Here is a 19,790-nt window from a genome sequence, read left to right as displayed (position 1 = left end):
ATTTCTTAAGGGAAAATCACATTAACTAATTTGGGAACTCTTTTGAAGAGATAACAGAAAGTTGTTGAGGGAGATGCTGTTGGGGTGGAGTACATAGACTTTGAAAAAGTATTTCATACAATACCATACAACAGACTTAAGAGAAAAATTACTGCTCATGAAATAAATGAGGCAGTAGCAATATGAATTATAGAAACGTTTCCTGATACATATTCATGAGATGATACAATATTAGGAAGTAACGTAAACTGAGAGGAGGACTGTGTAGAACTGCTAAAAGAATTTGACAAAGTTTGAGTGGCAGATAGGTGTTCAATGAAGTTCAATGTGCAGAAATGTGGTGATATTTTTGATAGAAAGAACTCTGAGAGGCAGTATAAAATAAATGGCGCCAGCCTAAAGGATGTGTAAGAGCACAGAGACCTGAATGCATATGTGCATAGGTGCCAGGAAGGTAGAACAATCTGTTAATAAAGCACATAGTTTCCTAGACCTAATAATAAGGACATAGCATACTCCGGCAAGGAGGTTATGTTAAATTTGTATAAGATACTAGTTCAACCTCAGCTGGAGTATTGTGCATAATTCTGGATGCTATACTTTGGAAAGAATGTGAACATGTCAGAGATTGCAGAAAAAAAAAAGATTTATGAGAATGGTTTCAGGGCTAAGAAACATCAGCTATGAGGAAGGATCAGAGAAGGTGAAGTTTCCCACAGAGGGGAGAAGGCGAAGAAGAGATTTGATAGACATTTTCAATGACAAGAGTACATGGGGAAAAGCTGCTTGTAAAAGGATTAGAATGAGAAGGCTACAGACATAAGGTAATTTGAAAAGAAGCAATGTGATATGACAAACACTTCTGGAATTGTGATGGAGGCAGATTCAACTCAGACACTGAAGAGGGCAGAAGATGACCATTTAAACAGAAATAATATTCAGGGTTATGGGGCAAAAGCAGGCCAATGGCACTGAATCAAAATTCTTGTTCAGAGAGCTGGTGCAGACAAAATGGGTCAAATAGACTCCTTCTGCACTGTAACAATTCTGAGATCCTATGTGGACAATCAGAAATGAGCTAATTGCTTTGTACCTCTAAAATGTTAAGATACATTTTTGACATTAATTTGTAAGTTAATTTGATCCATGAGCTTCAATAACCTCTTGTCCTTGTTATAATGCTGATCTAAGGCTTCTGACCCCCTTCAAAGAAAAGGCAATTGAACTGGCAGGAGAGCAAAAGGAGCTAGTATATGCTGCAGGCATCATTGGGTATCTACATTCATTTAATGGATGTTCTCCTAGTTCTGAAGAAAGGTCAGTGAGCTGATGATGCATGAACTTCTAAGAGTTGTAGCTCCTTTTATGTTTGAAGTGTGAATGCTGGCAGATGTGTTTGAGGCAGTACCACTGTTTTGACAAGTAGTGCATTGTAGTGATACATTGTTCTTACATGGCACTCAACTCACACTGATAGGAGCATACAACAAGGCAGAGCTGTGGACCCTGGCAGAGTGCAGCAGATTATTCATCTTCTTACAGCACTGGAGCCAGTTCCTTTTGGGTCATCCATGTGTGCTGGCCTCACAGACAGCACCATCCAGGTTGGGTTCATCCATTGGTGAGGCCTCCTGTTGACAAACCTTAGGAAGACAACTTCCCTTCTCTCCTGGACAGCCTTCAAAAATTCTCTATGGAGGCATCAGTGAAGTGTGGCACCACATTTTGTGTGGTCCCTGGGACAGATAGGGGTGATGAGCAAAGGTTGAGTGATTCTCTTGACTTGCAGAGTGTGAAGTGCTTTTAAAAATGGCACTGGATGCTGGACCCTGGAAGGCGCCTGTGGGGGCAAAACTTCCATCCATTAAATTTGATGCTTTATTTGCATACACGTACGTAGTGAACTGGGAAGAATGTAATCATGCTAGAAAACCTGACTGTAAGTGGAAGAAAGTCTGCCTTTGGGTGGACCTCACACTCTGGGCAGCATCTTGTTTTTTTTGAGACAAAGTCCTGACACTTACTCAATTCCACAAAGGAAACAGGCTGGCAGAGGGACTGGGACATTGGGAAGGTCAGAGGTTATGATGATGGTATAGATCAGAGATTATGGGTCTCAACTGAGGATACCCTAGTTCCTCCCTAAAGCAACTAGACCCTGGATGGGAACTCAGTAGAGTATAATTCAAACCTGTGTTTGGTCATTTTAAGGTCTCACATTTGGATTGCTGAAATACGCTGAGCTTAATAAGACATGTAAAATTACACAAATTATGATTCTTGCTGTTCTTTTATTACATGTAACCCCAGGTGTGATATTTCTGTTTTTACTTAATTTTTTCAATGAATTGCAGTTATTCAAAAAAACCTTAAGGGAAGATAGTAGGCTATCCCACATGACAATTAACAATCAAATGAATATAGAATATAAAGGCAGTTTCAGTAATGATAACCACATCAACTGTCATTTATTATTGTGAAAACTGATCTGGTTCATTAATACCCCAAATAACCTTGTGGTTTAGTGGTAATGTCCCCCTGGAATAGAAACTCCAGGACTTGGTGACCAAGTTAGGTGTAGTGACTGTAATGAGGTCAGCTAGCTGGACATCATAGAATACGGGTTCCCTGATTGGACCGGATTAACAGCCCAATCAGGGAACCCTGGCTGGCAGATAATAAGTGAAGTGTCAGAGATACTGCCATGCTGAGGGCTGACTCTGGATGAGGTAGTACTAAAGTTAAGGACTATTCATGTTTAAATAAAGGGTGAGTTGCTGATGGGATGCCGGCTTTAGGACATATTTTACGAGGTGTGTCAATACGTGGCTAAGTAAGTTGATTTATCAATGTGTAAATCTCACTGAAATGCTTGTGGCTGGCAGTAACAAGGTGGACGCAAACACATACAACACCACACCTCTCCACCTGCCTCCACCCCTCTAAAATGGCCTCATTAATTGCCCTTTAAAATGAGTAACTTAAGATGAGCAATATATTCTGGTGTTTATTTGCCAATAGAAAGCATATTTGTATATAAATCACAGTTGTTTGTACCTGCTCCAAGTGAAACAGGACTGCAGAGACTTCCTGCACTCTCTTCACAATCTTGTCAGGGTTATTGCTATCTTCAGCCTTGCCAGCCATGTCCTTGTACAATGCCATCTGCCATCGCATAGCTGAAGAATTTTCACACTACAAAACACATTCATAAAATGAATGTTATTAACTCGGTGCAATATTTTACAGTTTGGTCCAGTACGAGGTCCGATTACTGTCCACTGCAAGTAACAATGATAAGTAGGGGTGGCTGGGCTGCTGGCAAGCCAACAAGGCCCTCTCTACTTTACTGGGTGGGAATACAGCTAAAACCCACTCTGGGGAGATCCTGCATCCCACAACTATCTGACACTGGTGGCGGGGTTGCTTTTTCATTACTTTTAAATAAATATCTTTAGAAAAGCCACCTTCCTGTTTAGGTACTCTCTCTGTTATATACCATGTGCTCTCGCCTGGTGCTTCTCTGAAGCTAGAAGGTCTCTGATTGGCCATCCAGCTTCGACAGCCTGCTTGCCTGCTGTCCTTAATTGTGCATAAAACCTGTCTCCATGCCAGTTAACAGCTTATACATGTGAAAGCCTTTAGTTAGCTTCCCTACTCCTTCCCAAGAAGCAGCTTTCTGACCTACATTCCCAGCTCCTGGTCCCTGAGATGGGGTGAAAATTCACTTTGTGGTTTTGTGATTCCTTCTGCTTTCAAATTGGGGAACTCAAATAGTAATGACTGAAGCTCAAAACGTTCTTGCAAAGCATGATCCAATACAGCATTGTCAGCTGTCGTTCAGCTGATAACACGCTTATCTCTGAATCGGAAGGTTGCAAGTTCAATCCTTATTACAGGTCTTGAGTACAGAATTCACACTGACATTCCAGGGCAGCACTCAGCAAGAGCTGTACTCTTTATTTATCCCTCTGTCAATCTTACAGAAACAGATTGACTCTTCATCATCATATACCTGTTTGTAGGAGTTTGTTGAGTAAAAACTAAAATACAATGGTGACTGCACTTCAAATACTAAATACTCCATTGGCCGTACATCATTTTGGGACATTGGTGGTCCTGAAAGGCACCATATAAATGCATGTATTTTTCTTTTTCTGTAAAGGAATATTCCTTGTCCATATAATAATCTATATATTCCTTTCAAAAATGCCTCTGTTATGATAGTAACAGTTATAATACTGAACAGAGTTAACAGTGGATAAGTGAAACTAATGCAAACATATTGATAAGCATATAATCAAAATACCAAAAATAAGTTTTTGATTAACAATCTAATTCTCATTTCAGTATTTCCTAAATGATTGCTTGCTTTGTATTACTGAATGTAAGGCAAAGTATCTCAACCAAGCATTTTCCATATCCACTTTTACATGAACCACCTTATAGACTAACACAGGTGTCAATAGGGGCTTAGTGGCAGCCACATCAAATCTGCCCATTTCCAGCTCTACAGCTGGAATACCTGCAGAATATCACCAGCCACCACCTGTAGCTGAAATGTTTATTCACACCTTTGATACCTCTAGGCTCAAAGTCCAGCATTGGGTAGGAATGGGATCCTACCGTCTTGAGGGTAGGAAACTCAAGAAGAATGGATTCACTTCTGACTCTGTGCTTTAATGTTAGGTAGGTTGGCTTTCGGTACCAAGCACCATGTAGTGAAGAGAGCAAACTTCCCTCTGTCAAAGCCATTTGCCTGCCAAGATTTTGAACTTGGATTTCTTTAGGGAACTGGGGGGACACTGAAGGCTGGAGAGGATAGTGGAGCGAGTTGTGGGAGGCTGGGGGACGCTGGTGATGGAGAAGAGGTTTGGGGTCAGTGCACGCACCTAACTGGGGAGATTAGAAGAGTCGATGCTGAGGGAGAGTGTGAGGAAAGAGAGAGCTTGGAAACTGTGGTGATGCCAATGGCAAGGGTAGGTGATGTGGGTAAATTGGACCCAGCCTATAAGTGGATTTTCACATCGCCTGAACCCAGTAGTCTTCATTTCCCATATGAACAAGACCTGGGAGGTTAGGATTAATCAGAAAATGACTGTCAGTTCAGAGGATCACAGGCTAATTAGAGAATTTAAATGAAAACTGCCCCTCTGCAAGCTGTTTAGTTGATATCCTGCATCCTAAGTATGTGGATTGGAGTCAGATTGGGGGTCTGGCTGTAGGGAATTACAATTCTCTAAAATTATTCCGAAGTTTACCATGCTATCTTCTGGATATTACAGTGCAACTTATTTGATCTTCACAACCACAGTCCATTTTGTACTATTGCTTCTCTATCCTATCCCGTGTTCATTGGCCCCCAATTCTGCAAAGTCTAACTTCAAAATCTTTGTCTGTAAATGGCTTTGACAGAGAGATAAGTTCCTTTACTTTAGAACAGAACAATAGCTTCATATTCTTTCCCTTTAGTTTTTAACACGATGGGACCAATTATTAGGTCGAGATCATTAGGTGCTCTCTCATAAATTAATGAATGCGTTCTTTTGGAGCAGGCAATTCTCCACTCAATTTTGCTGCTTTTTATCTGGTGGCAAAGAAAGGTTGAACAGATTCTGCCAATAGGCTTTGGGGTTTACAAGAAGGTGATCTTATTGAAACAAACAAGATCCTCATGGGACTTGATTGGGTGGGACCCAGGAGGATCTCTCTTCTTGTGGGGGAATGTGAAGGACAAATATTAAGAATAAGACAGCCATTTTATGATGGCGATGAAGGGAATCTTTTTTCTATTAGAAGATTGTTAGTCGGTGGAATTCAGTTCCCTGGAAAGTGGTGGTAGCTAGGTTGTTGAGTTTAGCCATGGCTGAACTGGTTGGATTTTTGATAGACAAAGGGGTTAAGGGTTGTGGGGATCAGACAGGCAAGTTGACACCACAACCAGATCAGCAACATTCTTACAAATTGTGCAGCAGGCCTGAACTGCCAAATGGCCTAACCATGTCCCTATATTTCTCTGTACGTTCCTATGAATTTGAAGCAGATCATCCGAATGGCCCCAGTACAATTACAAGAAATCTGTTCTCAGTGAGATGATGTAATCATTATAGCTATTATAATTAACTGTGAAACAGTAAATTATGAAATAAATTGAAACTAATGATAAAGTTGAATGATTATTTCTCTCATTTTGAGATTATATATTCGTACCTTTCCTTGCAAGTGGAGATTACCCTGAAGAAACTCTCTTACTTCTTCATCTGTATCTTTCTGTCAGGATTTTAAGAAAGTAGACAGAATAGATCAGTAGGTGATAGGCACAAAAACAATACTTTTGCCTGAAAACTTCTGACTTCTTTCCAAGAAGTTGAATGTGTCTTGTATTTCACCAGTTTTTCATCTGATCCTGATTTTAAAATCTACAATTCTTCTCTACATTTTAAATTTACAATTCAGTGTTGTACACAATATGTATTAAGCACATTAGCATTTGTTTTATAACATATAAATAAAATCACAAATCTTGCACACTCAGGGAACGTCGGCCAATGACGAGGTCACATCTTTGCAGTATCATCGCTTTGACTGTTTTAAATACGGCTCCGTAAGTATGCATGCTATTGATGAATTTGTTGGACAAGATACTTCTGTGGATGTATTGCCACCACTATTACTGCAGTATCTGTTAGATGATGCTATAAACTTTTCAATGTCTCCAATGAAAAAACGAAACTGCTCTCTTTCGAAGATGCTTACTACGTTGTTCACGGGATGAATGCTAGTACCTTCCTCTAGAAACCATTCTCGCAGGATAGAACATAGAACAGTACAGCAAAGAACAGGCCCTTCAGCCCGCGATGTTGTGCCGACCATTGATCCTCATGTATGCACCCTCAAATTTCTGTGACCATATGCATGTCCAGCAGTCTCTTAAATGTCCCCAATGACCTTGCTGCCACAACTGCTGCTGGCAACGCATTCCATGCTCTCACAACTCTCTGTGTAAAGAACCCGCCTCTGACATCCCCTCTATACTTTCCTCCAACCAGCTTAAAACTATGACCCCTCATGTTAGCAATTTCTGCCCTGGGAAATAGTCTCTGGCTATCGACTCTATCTATGCCTCTCATTATCCTGTATACCTCAATTAGGTCCCCACTCCTCCTCCTTTTCACCAATGAAAAAAGTCCGAGCTCAGTCAACCTCTCTTCATAAGATAAGCCCTCCAGTCCAGGCAGCATCCTGGTAAACCTCCTCTGAACCCTCTCCAAAGCATCCACATCTTTCCTATAATAGGGCGACCAGAACGGGACACAGTATTCCAAGTGTGGTCTACCCAAAGTTTTATAGAGCTGCAACAAGATCTCATGACTCTCAAACTCAAACCCCCTGTTAATGAAAGCCAAAACACAATATGCTTTCTTAACAACCCTGTCCACTTGGGTGGCCATTTTAAGGGATCTATGTACCTGCACACCAAGATCCCTCTGAACCTCCACACTGCCAAGAATCCTATCTTTAATCCTGTACTCAGCTTTCAAATTTGACCTTCCAAAATGCATCAGCTTGCATTTATCCAGGTTGAACTCCATCTGCCACCTCTCAGCCCATCTCTGCATCTTGTCAATGTCCCGCTGCAGCCTACAACAGCCCTCTATACTGTCAACGACACCTCCAACCTTTGTCTGCAAACTTGCTGACCCATCCTTCAATCCCCTCATTCAAGTCATTAATAAAAATTACAAACAGTAGAAGCCCAAGGACAGAGCCCTGTGGAACACCACTGGTGTTAAGTGGTGGTAAGGATGGTGGTAAGTCAACTGCAGAAGGTATCATAACAGAGCCTGATCCATTTCTTTCCCCCTAACATCCATATAAACAGTTTGATATTTTAAATACTTCAATATTTTTATCTTGTCATCTTAAGAATCCTCTTGTTTAGGAAAAAGATTGACATATATAGGGAATTGATTTATGATCTGCTATAAATAGCGATCAGTAGAAAGACAAAAAAAACTTATAACTCTGTCCACAATGTTTTAATTTAAACTTTTCTAATACTTCTTAAGAGCTCATCTTTAATTATATCTGTTTCAATACATATATTTGTTTGTTTAAGGCACAATGACTAAAAGCGAGAATTCCGGTTTTCTACGTGCCCATCTTAGAGTATTGCATTAACATCTGGTGTCTTGTATTTTACTGTTAATCTAGTAGTTTACTGATGTTGAATTGATTCACTATACAGTCAGGCCATTGAAAATGATGGACCTATAATTATTACTTCGCTGAAAGCAAATGACACACTGTTAGATCATTTTGTCTTGCACTCATCAGAACAGGTGCAAGAATACCACATTTCAGTGGGGGCAACAATTTACACTGCATCAAAAAAAAGGATGCCGATAAGCTTCAGAAGGCCGATTCTTTTCACAGCAACACGTAGGTTCTGCCATATCACCAACTATTTCATGACTCCTTTCTTAACAAAAGCACATGGAAATATTATTATCAAGCATTCCATAGATATAAAGATATACTAAGAGTTTAGCACTTACCAGGGCATATCTTGTTTTGGCTATGTTAATCAACTCTTGGTCAGCAGGTGAACACATGTTCAAGCCAATAGGAAGCATTTTTTTAAGGGTTGCTACAATCAGTGATGTCTGAACGGAGTAACGATCCCCTCTTTTCTGCTTTTTTGTTCTTTCCTGGTCAGATCCTCCAGACTGAAGTTAACAGTGAAAATGGTTTACAAAATCACATTCAAATTATGTGCAGCATCATTAGTTGGCTAACAGATTAGGTGCACATCCGAAGTTGCAGGTGCAAAAGTATGTTATCAAAAAGAACTGCCTGTGTACACAACTATATTCTTATGAAACATCTCCAATAGGTGTCACTCTCAAAATGAAATATACAGGACATTACATCAATGCTGGTTACCCTTTCATTAATGTTGTTATCCTTCAACTTCTGAACATAATTGAAATTTAAGTGCAATAACCAACCATTATCTGGTACGATAGTCTATGTATTTTATAGGTTTATTTGGGATTAAAATGCTTTGGGAATCACAGCTATTGGTGATGTTTTCATCTGGGTGTAACATCTTTACCTTAATGATTGGAAAATATCCTTCACAGTGACTGCAATCATAACAATAATGCCCATATAATAGATATCTAAGATAAGAATTCAAATCATAAATACAGTCAGCTGTTAATTAACAAAAATAAATTTGTCACTAGATTATTCACAAACCTGAAAAGAAATGGTAGGTTCCAAAATAAACCTAAAGTCAGCTGCAGTCTCCTATCTGAAACCCTGTTTATACACACAATGCCATACATGCATTCACTCATGATTATTGGCATAACATGGACTTTAAACACCTGCAACTTTGCCCAGGAGAGGAGACTAACATTTTCCTCTGTTGTTTTCCTCTTGATCTACTCAATGTATAAATGTACAATAGCTGAGCCTGAACCAGTTCTCATTTGATGATTATATCTCCAGTGGAGATCAGTGGAAATTAACTGCAGCAACAACTCTTAGCTGCTTAAGGCCATGAGCATCAAGACATAATTATTAAACCTGGGCCCAGATTGGCTAACTGAACAGAATTAGAAATAAATTAGACGTAAGTGGGGAACCTGCTGCAGCTTTTCTGCAATTCAGGTAAGAGAAGCAGCTGCAGAATGGACCACAAGTAGTATATTTCCTTTCTGGGACCATAACAGGCTGAACTCCTTCAAGCTCTACAAGGAAGAATTCCCTACCCTTCCATTCCTGAACACAGGACCGCTGTAACATGTCCTCTCAGCTACAACCAATAGGCCAAATTGTAGTTATGGCCTAACTGAATTTCGACTGGTCAGCAGTCACCTCTCAGTACTTATTTCCAGCTTATTTTAATAAAGATAGCTCCTTGTGCAGCTAGGAGGTGTTCTGCTTCTCCTGGTCCCTGAAAAGAAATTTATTTTTTGTGGTCTCCTAGAGGTGGTCCACTTCTGCCCTGAGTGGTGCTGCAGGTTCTCACTTGGTCTCAATTCACTTCTAGAAATGTTCAGTCAGCCAATCATAGGCCAGGTTCATTAACTCTGTCTCGGTGATTATGGCCTTAAATAATTCAAATAGCCGAAGCATAATTTCTGCAGATGTTTCCAACCCACCTTGCTACCCAAATGTGTGTGGAGTTAGGACTGAGGTTGATATATAAAATCCAGAAGGAAAAAACCAATAAAACTGCTGAATGACATGGACTGTTCTGGACTAAACTTGCATACATCAAAATGGAGGATCAGTACAAACAGTATGGTCACTTCCAAGTACCACTGTGTATTATTTTTAAAACTGGCTTCCTCTGGGAAGTCAAACCAATGGCCTTATTGATCTCAACAAGCCCAGGCTGTGTTAGTTCACATCATTATTGCTTTTTAATTCTCACGTCATTTGGGCTGATTTTATCGAAGAGAATAATACAGCACAAAGGGTGCAAAACGTGCTACATGTGTATGGGCATGTTGACAACTTTAGGTGTCTGGTCCTAGTTATTATTTTTCAGGAGAGCTGTCTGCCTGGACCTGGTAGCAATGACCAGGTTAGTGAAAGGTCATTATAACCAGAAAAGGGGAAGATACCAGGGCCAGGGCCAGCCTCAAGCTTTTCTTGTTGGGCTTAGTGGAAATACTTCACCTTCTTTCTACCTGCAAATAAACTAATTAAAATATACCACAGTTTACTTTGCTCAGCTATAACCAGCCCTCAATTCTCTTGATACCAGGTTTCCCAGCGTGATTGTCACTGTATACAAATCTTGGGATTAAAATAATGGGGGATCTGAATAATGCTGCCTGAATGAAGGGATCCCTCCTCAGGCCCAGTTAAAATACTGGGTGGTTGGACTGCAGTACCAATAAGATGTTACATATCTTACCCTCTGTTACAACTCCCCAAATGCTCTGTAATTATGGCAAGGAAACACAAACACTGGAAATGTGAAGGAAAAACAGAAAACAAAAAAAATGGACAAGAGGTCAGCTACCCAACTTCCCTTTTTAGATGCTAACAGATTTGCATTTCAGCATTGTCTTTTATGGTAGAATTAAACTGTGGTTTTATATTTCATTTTTAAAAAAATTAAGAAAAATATTTCCATGCACAAACATTGACCTAATTAGGATAAAACACTGACTGTGCAACAATTATATCATTATTGAAAGTGTTGCTATTAAGATTGAAGTTTTGGCTAAATAAGACTATGTCTGCAAATATATCAAATTTAGTAAAGAACAATGATAGGATTAAAGTTGTTATTTAGTTTGAAAACCAAATAGTTTGTTGATGAACTATGGGGGTGAATTAGTGTCTAATGGCAGTGCAAAACAGGAAATCAGCATCATTTTTAAGACCCTGCTTCAGATCCTTATCTCTTCAACACCACCTTCACCTGCTATGGATTGGTCAAGCCAAATGGCCCTTTTCTGTGCCATGAATTCCAAGTAACAAAAATAAAGAGACTGCTGGTTCATTAGAACTCTTATGTTGCAACTGCCACAGATCAATTTTACCCTGTGTACTTTGGAATTGCAATCGAAAATAATGCAGCCAAACTGAGAACTGAAGGTTCAAACATGCCGTTCATTTAAAGTTTGCTTAGTCCACTTTTTCTTGGTAATTATATATGTAAAAACTGATGTTAATGAATTTATTAAGTTCGGTTTAGTGATCCATAAACCTTTTGTGTGTTATATTGTAGATTTAAAAGGTAAAGTAGTGCTGACTCTTTTAAAGTACATTTAACCACATAAACTAAGTAGCACTCTTCAAATATCACTATGTATACATCAGGTCAAGCTCTCCAACACCTAAAGCATTTACCCCAGCAAAAGGCATAACTTTATTCAGTCTAAACATGGTAGCTAAACTGGGAGTCAACTGCAGTATTTTATATTGTATATATAATGATTCTACACTTTTCCTGAAGCACCTTACATGATTAAATGTACAATTATGACACTAATATTTAATTAGTTTGTTTGGAAACAGAAATTAAACAATACAGCAATTCCCAACGTCACGAGTTTTTAAGCATTCGTCATTAAGGTGCAATCAGCAGTTCAGGCTTGCCCCCTTCAGTTGGGAAATACTTGAACATTATTTATATAATGCTTTGCATCTTGGTTTTAACCCAAATTGAGGATGCTGTGGTTTATACAGCAAATTTGCAGTATTTACTCAAAGAAAGCTCATACTCAAAGAAGGTATTAAACAATCAGATAATCAATAATATAAAAGGCAAGTCAAGCTTAAATTGCTCTCAAATCTCTATCACTCATTTTGTGTGATCTATGAATTTCAAGTTTGTTATTGAGTGTTAACTACATTATTAGGGATCTTTAAAATCTTGTTTTTTTCTCTGTAACTAAACACACTTTGTCCTACTTGGAATGCTAATTATGGGTTCCGAACTCAATATCTTTGTGCCTTTTCACACGGATCATCATTATTGCAGCTTACTGTTGTGATGAATGGCATTCAGAAAGCATTTTCACTGTCAGGAATATCAATATAGCATGCCATGATGTAAACCCTAATTTGTAAAATTTAATGACATAGTTTAAATATAATTGCATGTAAAATAGAAGCCAACATATTCAATTAATGTAGATCTTACACAGATTTAAAAGCACTAAAAGTTTGGCCTTTTCAACTTTTCATTGAGCTTTTTTTTGCAATTAATCTTTCTCAAAAATAAACATAATTTGGAGTCAAAACATCCTACGCAATAGTGACCTCGAAATGCAGTAACATGCATTAAATTTCCTATCTGGTATTTTCACAATATTCATCCATTTATTTTACTTTGTTTATCCTACAATTGTACAATGCCATTTCAGTGTAATTGGCATGATTTAGATGAAGTGTTAGACAGTAGTTTATCCAATTTTGCTTTTTGATAGGTCATTAATGGCAAGTAGCAAAATTATAACACCCTGAAGCCAGTGTTCATCTTTTGTTGTATTCATTCAGGGGATGCGGGTGCCAATAATTGGGCCACATTTACCATGCATCCCTTATTGTCCAGAAGAGGGTGGTGACCTGCCTTCGTGCAATTCTTGGGGCGTAGGACACCGCAGTGCTGGTACAAAGAGAGTTCCAGGATTTTGACACAGCAGCAGTCGAAGAACAGTGATATAGTTCCAACTCAAGATGGTGCATGGCTTCAAGGAAAACTTGTAGGTGGTGTTCCTAAGCTTCTGCTGTCCTAGTCCTTTAAGGGGTTGAGATCACAGATTTGGAAGGGGCTGTTGAAGGAGTCCTAGTAAACTTTGACACTGTATCTTGTACATTGTACAGGCTGCTACCATTGCACATTAGTGGTAAAGTGAGTGAATACTGAAAGTGGTGAATTGGGTGCCAATCAAGAGAGCTGTTTTATCATAGATGCTGTCTCTGGAGTGTTGTAGGAAATAATTCACTCTCACTATATAATTTCTATAGTTAGAGAAATAAAACAGTAACCTATTTTCTACACGCACTATAATGAGCTTAGATGCGCTCCAAGTCTGAATATATTTGCAATTTTTAAAATCATGTTTAAAAGATACTTCCACCAATATGAAATCACAGGAAAAAAAGCGCTTTGGGGCCAAGGTCTGGATTAAGATATTTAGAAGAGGGTTTGTGACACTATACCAACCAATCTGATGTATTCAGATCAAGCTAATAAGAAATGGTTAGCTTCACTGAGGAAAACTAGAACAATGCCAGGAATAAGAACAAATAATTGTGCACTGTTGTACTGGGAAGCTTGCAACTGATTTTGTGGCTTAGGAATTCTGCAGGGGCTGAGTAAAATGGATGTTGAATTTCTCCAAATGTTGCCTTCTTCATTCTTTGGGTGAAATTAAACTCCACACAAGGTAGAAAACCCATTCTGCCCGTTGGAAGGAAAACATACTCAAGGTTAATGATCCTTTCACTGTTCACACTTGCTCGTGTAACTGCAGGCAGAATGCTAAAAAAGGCATTTAGCATCAAGAATAAACGAATCACAAAAATTTAGTATGTTAATATGCAGGTGAAGCAGATTATTAGGAAGGTAAATGGACGAATGCAATTTTTGCAAGGGGAATGGTTTATAAAAGTAGGGAATTATAGACACATTCATGTAGGGCCATAGTGAAGCAGTGTCTGGAATGCTGCAGACAGTTTAGTGTCCTGATGGAAGAAAGGATAAAACTGTATTTTAAGCTGTTCAGAGAAGTAAATGGTTGGTTTATGGAGAAGAGTTGAATAGGCTTGGTCTATATTCAGTGGAATGACAAGTGATCTTATTGAACCACATAAGATCATGAATAGTGAAAGGATGTTTCCTGTTGTCAAAGAACCTAGAACTAGTGGACACAGTTTATGAATTAGGATTTCCCAAGGTATATGAAATCCAATTGGTTAGTATTAAGCTGACAACGTGAGGCTCTTAGCCTCATTACAACAGTTATGTGAGCTTCCCCATTCGCAGGAATGGGTTGACTGCTACCCTTTGACTCAAACCCATTAAAACACAAAAATGGTTGGGTCAGGGTCAGGTTTGAGACTTCTACAATACTATATATCCCACCCTACCTTAATCCACCTACTGTGGGTGTTAAATTATTTTCAAAATGTTCACGAGTGAAATGTCTGGCCAACAAAGGAACAGGAAAAGGCCATTCAGGTCTTTGTGTTTGTTCCACCACTAGTCAATTAGGTTGTGACTAATCTGTCTCGAACTTGATCATCCTGATTTGGTCCTACAACCCTAATATCCTCACCAGTAACTCAGACTGAGTAGGCTGCTGTGGCAAGAAGAACAATGATCAATCTTTAGAATTTTGTGGGGTGAATGTAGGGGAATGGGTCTGGGTGGGTTTCTCTTTGGAGGGTTGGTGTGGACTTGTGGGCCGAAGGGCCTGTTTCCACACTGTAGGGAATCTAATCTAATCAAAATTAGGTTATTAAAGAAAATGAGACATGGAAAAAGTCTACTCCTGAGAACAGGGCAACTTCGACCCCTTGGTGCTGTTAGTGGAATCAATGTACCATTCCCGCTTTTATTCTTCATACTATGTATACAAAGAACCTTAGGTTGTAAAGAACACTCTGATCTGCGTTCATAACCTGTACAATGTAATCAAGACTTAATGTGACATATCAACTTTGCAGAAGGCAAATACTTGTGTAACATATGGGGCAAAATCTGCTTACAAGAGTCACTGCGAATGAGTGACAAACAATGATTCTGTAGCAATCTGAACTATCAACAAGCAGTTAAAGTCTCAAATAATTTTTGGGGCACATTTTGAAAATGTTCTGAAAACATGATCAGTGTGTTCAATATGCACAGATAGCAACCACAGGCCTATTGGTTTTTAGGTGAAGTGCAGTGAATCGTTATATTATAGGTCATTGAAACCCACAGCGGGATTGAAATTCTTGTGTCAGTGGCACAATATAAACAAACACAAATTGGCTGTCTCACTTATAAGTTGAAACTTTATTGCTGGAACAGCACAGCAGGTCAGGCAGCATCCAGGGAACAGGAGATTCGACGTTTCGGGCACAGGCCCTTCTTCAGGCCTGTGCCCGAAACGTCGAATCTCCTGTTCCCTGGATGCTGCCTGACATGCTGTGCTGTTCCAGCAATAAAGTTTCAACTTTGATCTCCAGCATCTGCAGACCTCACTTTCTCCTGTCTCACTTATAATCCAAGTTTTTTTCTTTACTGTTAGAAGTTACCCTCATTTCATATTTAGGGTAATATCAGAAAAATAAATAGAATAAATATCTAAAAATGAGGGAATGTTCATGCATTTTATAGTAATAAAGAAGATTACAAATTAATGCTTAACAATATCATATAAATAGCCTCTGGTTCTTTAGTCTAACAATGGTGAAAGTTGGTTGTTAAAAAAAGGTCTTTCTTGATCAGTGTTTACAAAGGTTTACAAAGAATTGGGCCATGCTCATTTTAAAACATCTCTGCACCTCGACTTTCTTATGCACATAGAAGGAGCTGCCAGTGAACTAATGGAGTCACTTGGAATTGCTTTGATGAAGGACCACCACCTGAGCCACTCACCTTCCTGACTTGGAAGTATATTACCGTTAATTCAGTGTTGCTGAGTCAAATTCCTGGATCATCCTGCATAACCAAATTGTCAATGTACATCCATCAAATGGGTTCAAGGTGGCAGCTGTACACCACCTTCCCAAGTGCAATATGGATGGATGATAAATGCTGTTGCAGTCAGCAAAGCCCATATCTTGTGGATGAGTAAAACAAAGAGAAATGGGAGTAGAAATATGAAGCTCAATGGAAAGTGCTGAATGCTGGTTAAATCACAGAGTAACTTATGCACATTGTATAATGTGAGAGTTATAACTGCCTTCTTTTGACATTGACTAGATAGTGACCTACATAACATAAACTGGATGCTTATGCAATTTTGCTGGGTTAAAATATTGCTTGGCTTTTTCAATGATGTGATTGTGGGATTGGTCCTTGGGCTCGTAAAATAGTTCCCTGTCAGGAGCTTATACTTGACATGATCCCTGAGTTTTATAGGGTCATTCTCTTTTTTAAAATGTATTTGGGATGTGGGCATGACTAGGTAGACCAGCATTTATTGCCCATTCCTACTTGCCCAGAGGAACCAATTTGCTGCGGGTCTGGATTCACATGTAGGTCAGGCCAGGTAAGGACGGCAGTTTCCTTCCCGAAAGGACATTAGTAAACCAAATGGGGTTTTCTGACAATCAACAATGGATTAATGGTCATCATTAGACTTTTAATTGCTGCCTTTTATTGAATTCAAATTCCACCACGTGCCATGCAGGATTCAAACCTGGGTCCCAGAACACTACCTGGGTTTCTGAATTAAGAGTCCAGAGATACTACTATGAGGTCATCCCGTCTCCTTGGGGATTCTGGATTCAATTAAAAATCTGGAATTAAAAGGTCCTATGAAGAACATGAAACCAATGCCAATCATTGGAAAAAAAATCTAGTTTACCAACATCCGTTACGGAAGGAAAGTGGCGTTCTCACCTGGTCTGGCCTACAAGTGACTTCCTGGGCAATTAGGGATGGGCAATTATTGCTGGCCTAGCCAGTGAAGCCCACATCCCATGAAAAAAAATCAGCAATCTCTATACGTTACTTAGTCCAAAGAAATTTCAAGTTCTGCTGGTAAAGATATCAACAAACACTGCAAATATACTGAAATAAATTAGAATTGGAATTCCCACAGTGTGAAAACAGGCCTTTCGGCCCAACAAGTCCACACCAGCTCTCTGAAGAGTAACCCACCCAGACCCATTCCCCCACCCTATGTTTACCCCAACTAATGCACCCAACCTACACATCCCTGAACACTATGGGCAATTTAGCATGGCCAATTCACCTAACCTGCACATCTTTGGATTGTGGGAGGAAACCGGAGCACCTGGAGGAAACCCACACAGCTTTGGGGAGAATGTGTAAACTCCACGCAGACAGTCGCCTGAGGCTGGAATTGAACCCGGGTCCCTGGTGCTGAGAGACAGCAGCACTAACTACTGAGCCACCGTGCCACCAAACAGTTTATGTTGTTTAAATATCTGTAAATTCAAATGCTCTATTGAAAGATAATTAAGCTGAAACATTAACTCTTTGCTTTTTCACAGATGTGGCCTCACTTTTGAGTATTTCCAGTATTTTTTATTTTCAACTAAAAATGAAACTTTGGGTTTTTGGATGCACCCCTTCAGTTCCTCAATCCTTAATTACTAAATGAGACACTTTATATTTTGTTACTTGTACATTTATAAATAATTATTTTTGTTATTAATTCCTAACTCAGACATTTATAAGGTGAACACATTTTGAAAACAAAAACTAATTTTGCTAACAACTGAAAGCAACATGCTAGAGCTGACAACCAAAGCATTTATCAACACTTGCAGTGGCTTTCGCAGACCGTTACAGGTTTAATAACTCCTCTAATCACGTAAAAATATTGATATTCTTTGTAGTGCTGTTTTTAAACTTGCTTGCCAGTGGCTGATGGCTATCTTAATTTAATAGCTAAGCCTAACATTATATAGCCAGTCACACTTAGTCTATTCTGTCACCAGTCTGAAATTGCTCAATTAGACAGTGGCTTCTGAATAACAATTTTTGGTTTCCCAATGCCAGCAGACATTGATCTGTCTAAATGTTTAGAAATATAATGGTTTATTATTTAAATCAATAAAACTCTTCCCAATTCCAAGAGCCTGGTGATAGAAACTAAAACAGCATGGCTAATCAGAGGGCCTTAGCAGGAGATCCAGGGGAATGCCATCAGCAGTGCGAAGCTAGCTGCACAGCGGATGCACATTTATATCATCATGCCCTCTGACCTGTCCATCCTCTCCAGCCTATTCAGGCAGACACGACCGCAGATATCAATATGCCAGAAAAAAGATATGAAATTAGCAAATTATTAGTGAATTTACTTATTTACAAACCACAGCATAGGTGTTGTAAAATATGGCAATATATCAAACCTGTACAGAATGCATGAAATACATAACACAAATCTAACTAGCAGCTTTAGCCGGAAATTTACAGAAACGGTTTTGGCTTTGAGGCCTTGTAAAATATATCAGTTTAGGAACTGAATTCCATACATACCTAACATGTAAACTAAATTAATATCCTAAATTTCAAATTCAACACAAGTTAATCTCTTATATTAAACTTGTCGAATTGTCAGCTATTTAATTCTACAGCAGTAAATTACAGTGCACTGTCCAAGGGTAAAAGAGTTCAGTAATTGATTTGTAAGTGACCCATTAATATAGTCATCCCAGTAAGCATACAGATTCTGAACCTGACACTCATGGATTATTTGCACAGCAATAGTGAGTGTATTAATGATGAATTTCACGTCATATTCAAACAGCAGCACAGTTTAGGGCAGATGCTATTAACCACAGCAGGAACAAAAGCTTAGAAGGAGGAAAAGGTAACCTTTACTAAACCTGTTGACATATTTCTCAACCTGCACTGATAATTGCATGATTAGGGGTGGAGGGAAGTGGTGCAGTGGTATTGTTGCTGGACTAGGATTATCTGAAAAGAAAAAGCTTGTTGGAAAAGTGAAAAGGATGAGGGCATTGGATTAGCTGAGTTGCTCTTGCAGAGAGCCAGTGTGGACATGTCAAGTAGAACAATCTCCAGCTGTGATTATTTGACCTCATATTGTTCACATCCTTCAGCTCACATCAGACTTCCTAATGTCCCATGTTCGAGGTTCAGAAAGATTTAGATTGTGATTATAATTGTTATTACTCCAGCACTACAAATATACTTACCTTACCTGGATCTTCAGAGTTTCTTTCTGTTTTGATACATAAAAATGAGTTCCACGAGATAACACAATTATGAGCAAAATAATTTGTCAAATTACTTTTAACTTGTTGAAATTAACAGTCCTCAAAACTGACTGTTGGCCAATTGTGGAAAAGGAAACTTGGTTTCTTCTCTAAAATGGGAAGTGGTAGTCAGGAGGATTTGGTAGCTGGTTAAATGTTTAGAATAGCTTATGTTAAAAAAAAACAAGGCTAAAAATAATAAAAAGATGGAGCAACGAGCAATGAGAGACTAGGAAGGAGGATTATAAAACAATTATGATTGTGTTTTGAATCTTTTATTAGTTTATGAGTGTGCACTTCAACTTCTCAGTTTGGAATTTCTATCAACTGCCACCATTTGAAAA

At 39.0% G+C, this 19,790-nt stretch overlaps 1 protein-coding gene across 15 annotated transcripts in view; it reads right to left on the bottom strand.

Moving 5' to 3' along the window:
* The window catches only part of LOC122542710 (ryanodine receptor 1-like), a 404,506-nt gene that overhangs the window by 98,942 nt on the left and 285,774 nt on the right, over positions 1-19,790 (bottom strand). For 11 of the 15 annotated variants that reach the window (XM_087983940.1, XM_087983944.1, XM_087983942.1 and 8 more), the window contains 4 exons: positions 18,430-18,447; positions 8,559-8,729; positions 6,211-6,270; positions 3,058-3,195 (listed from right to left, as the gene is read on the bottom strand). In XM_087983940.1, the coding sequence (XP_087840066.1) occupies positions 3,058-3,195; positions 6,211-6,270; positions 8,559-8,729; positions 18,430-18,447 (387 nt within the window). The remainder of the gene's footprint in view (positions 1-3,057; positions 3,196-6,210; positions 6,271-8,558; positions 8,730-18,429; positions 18,448-19,790) is intronic. The other 4 variants (XM_087983941.1, XM_087983948.1, XM_087983954.1 and 1 more) reach the window with 1 other exon arrangement.

This window comes from Chiloscyllium plagiosum, unplaced genomic scaffold (assembly GCF_037043375.1).
Source record: "Chiloscyllium plagiosum isolate Xiang-an unplaced genomic scaffold, Cpla_swu_hap1 HiC_scaffold_47, whole genome shotgun sequence".
Taxonomy (NCBI): Eukaryota; Metazoa; Chordata; class Chondrichthyes; order Orectolobiformes; family Hemiscylliidae; genus Chiloscyllium; species Chiloscyllium plagiosum.
This window is presented reverse-complemented; position numbering and strand designations above follow the sequence as displayed.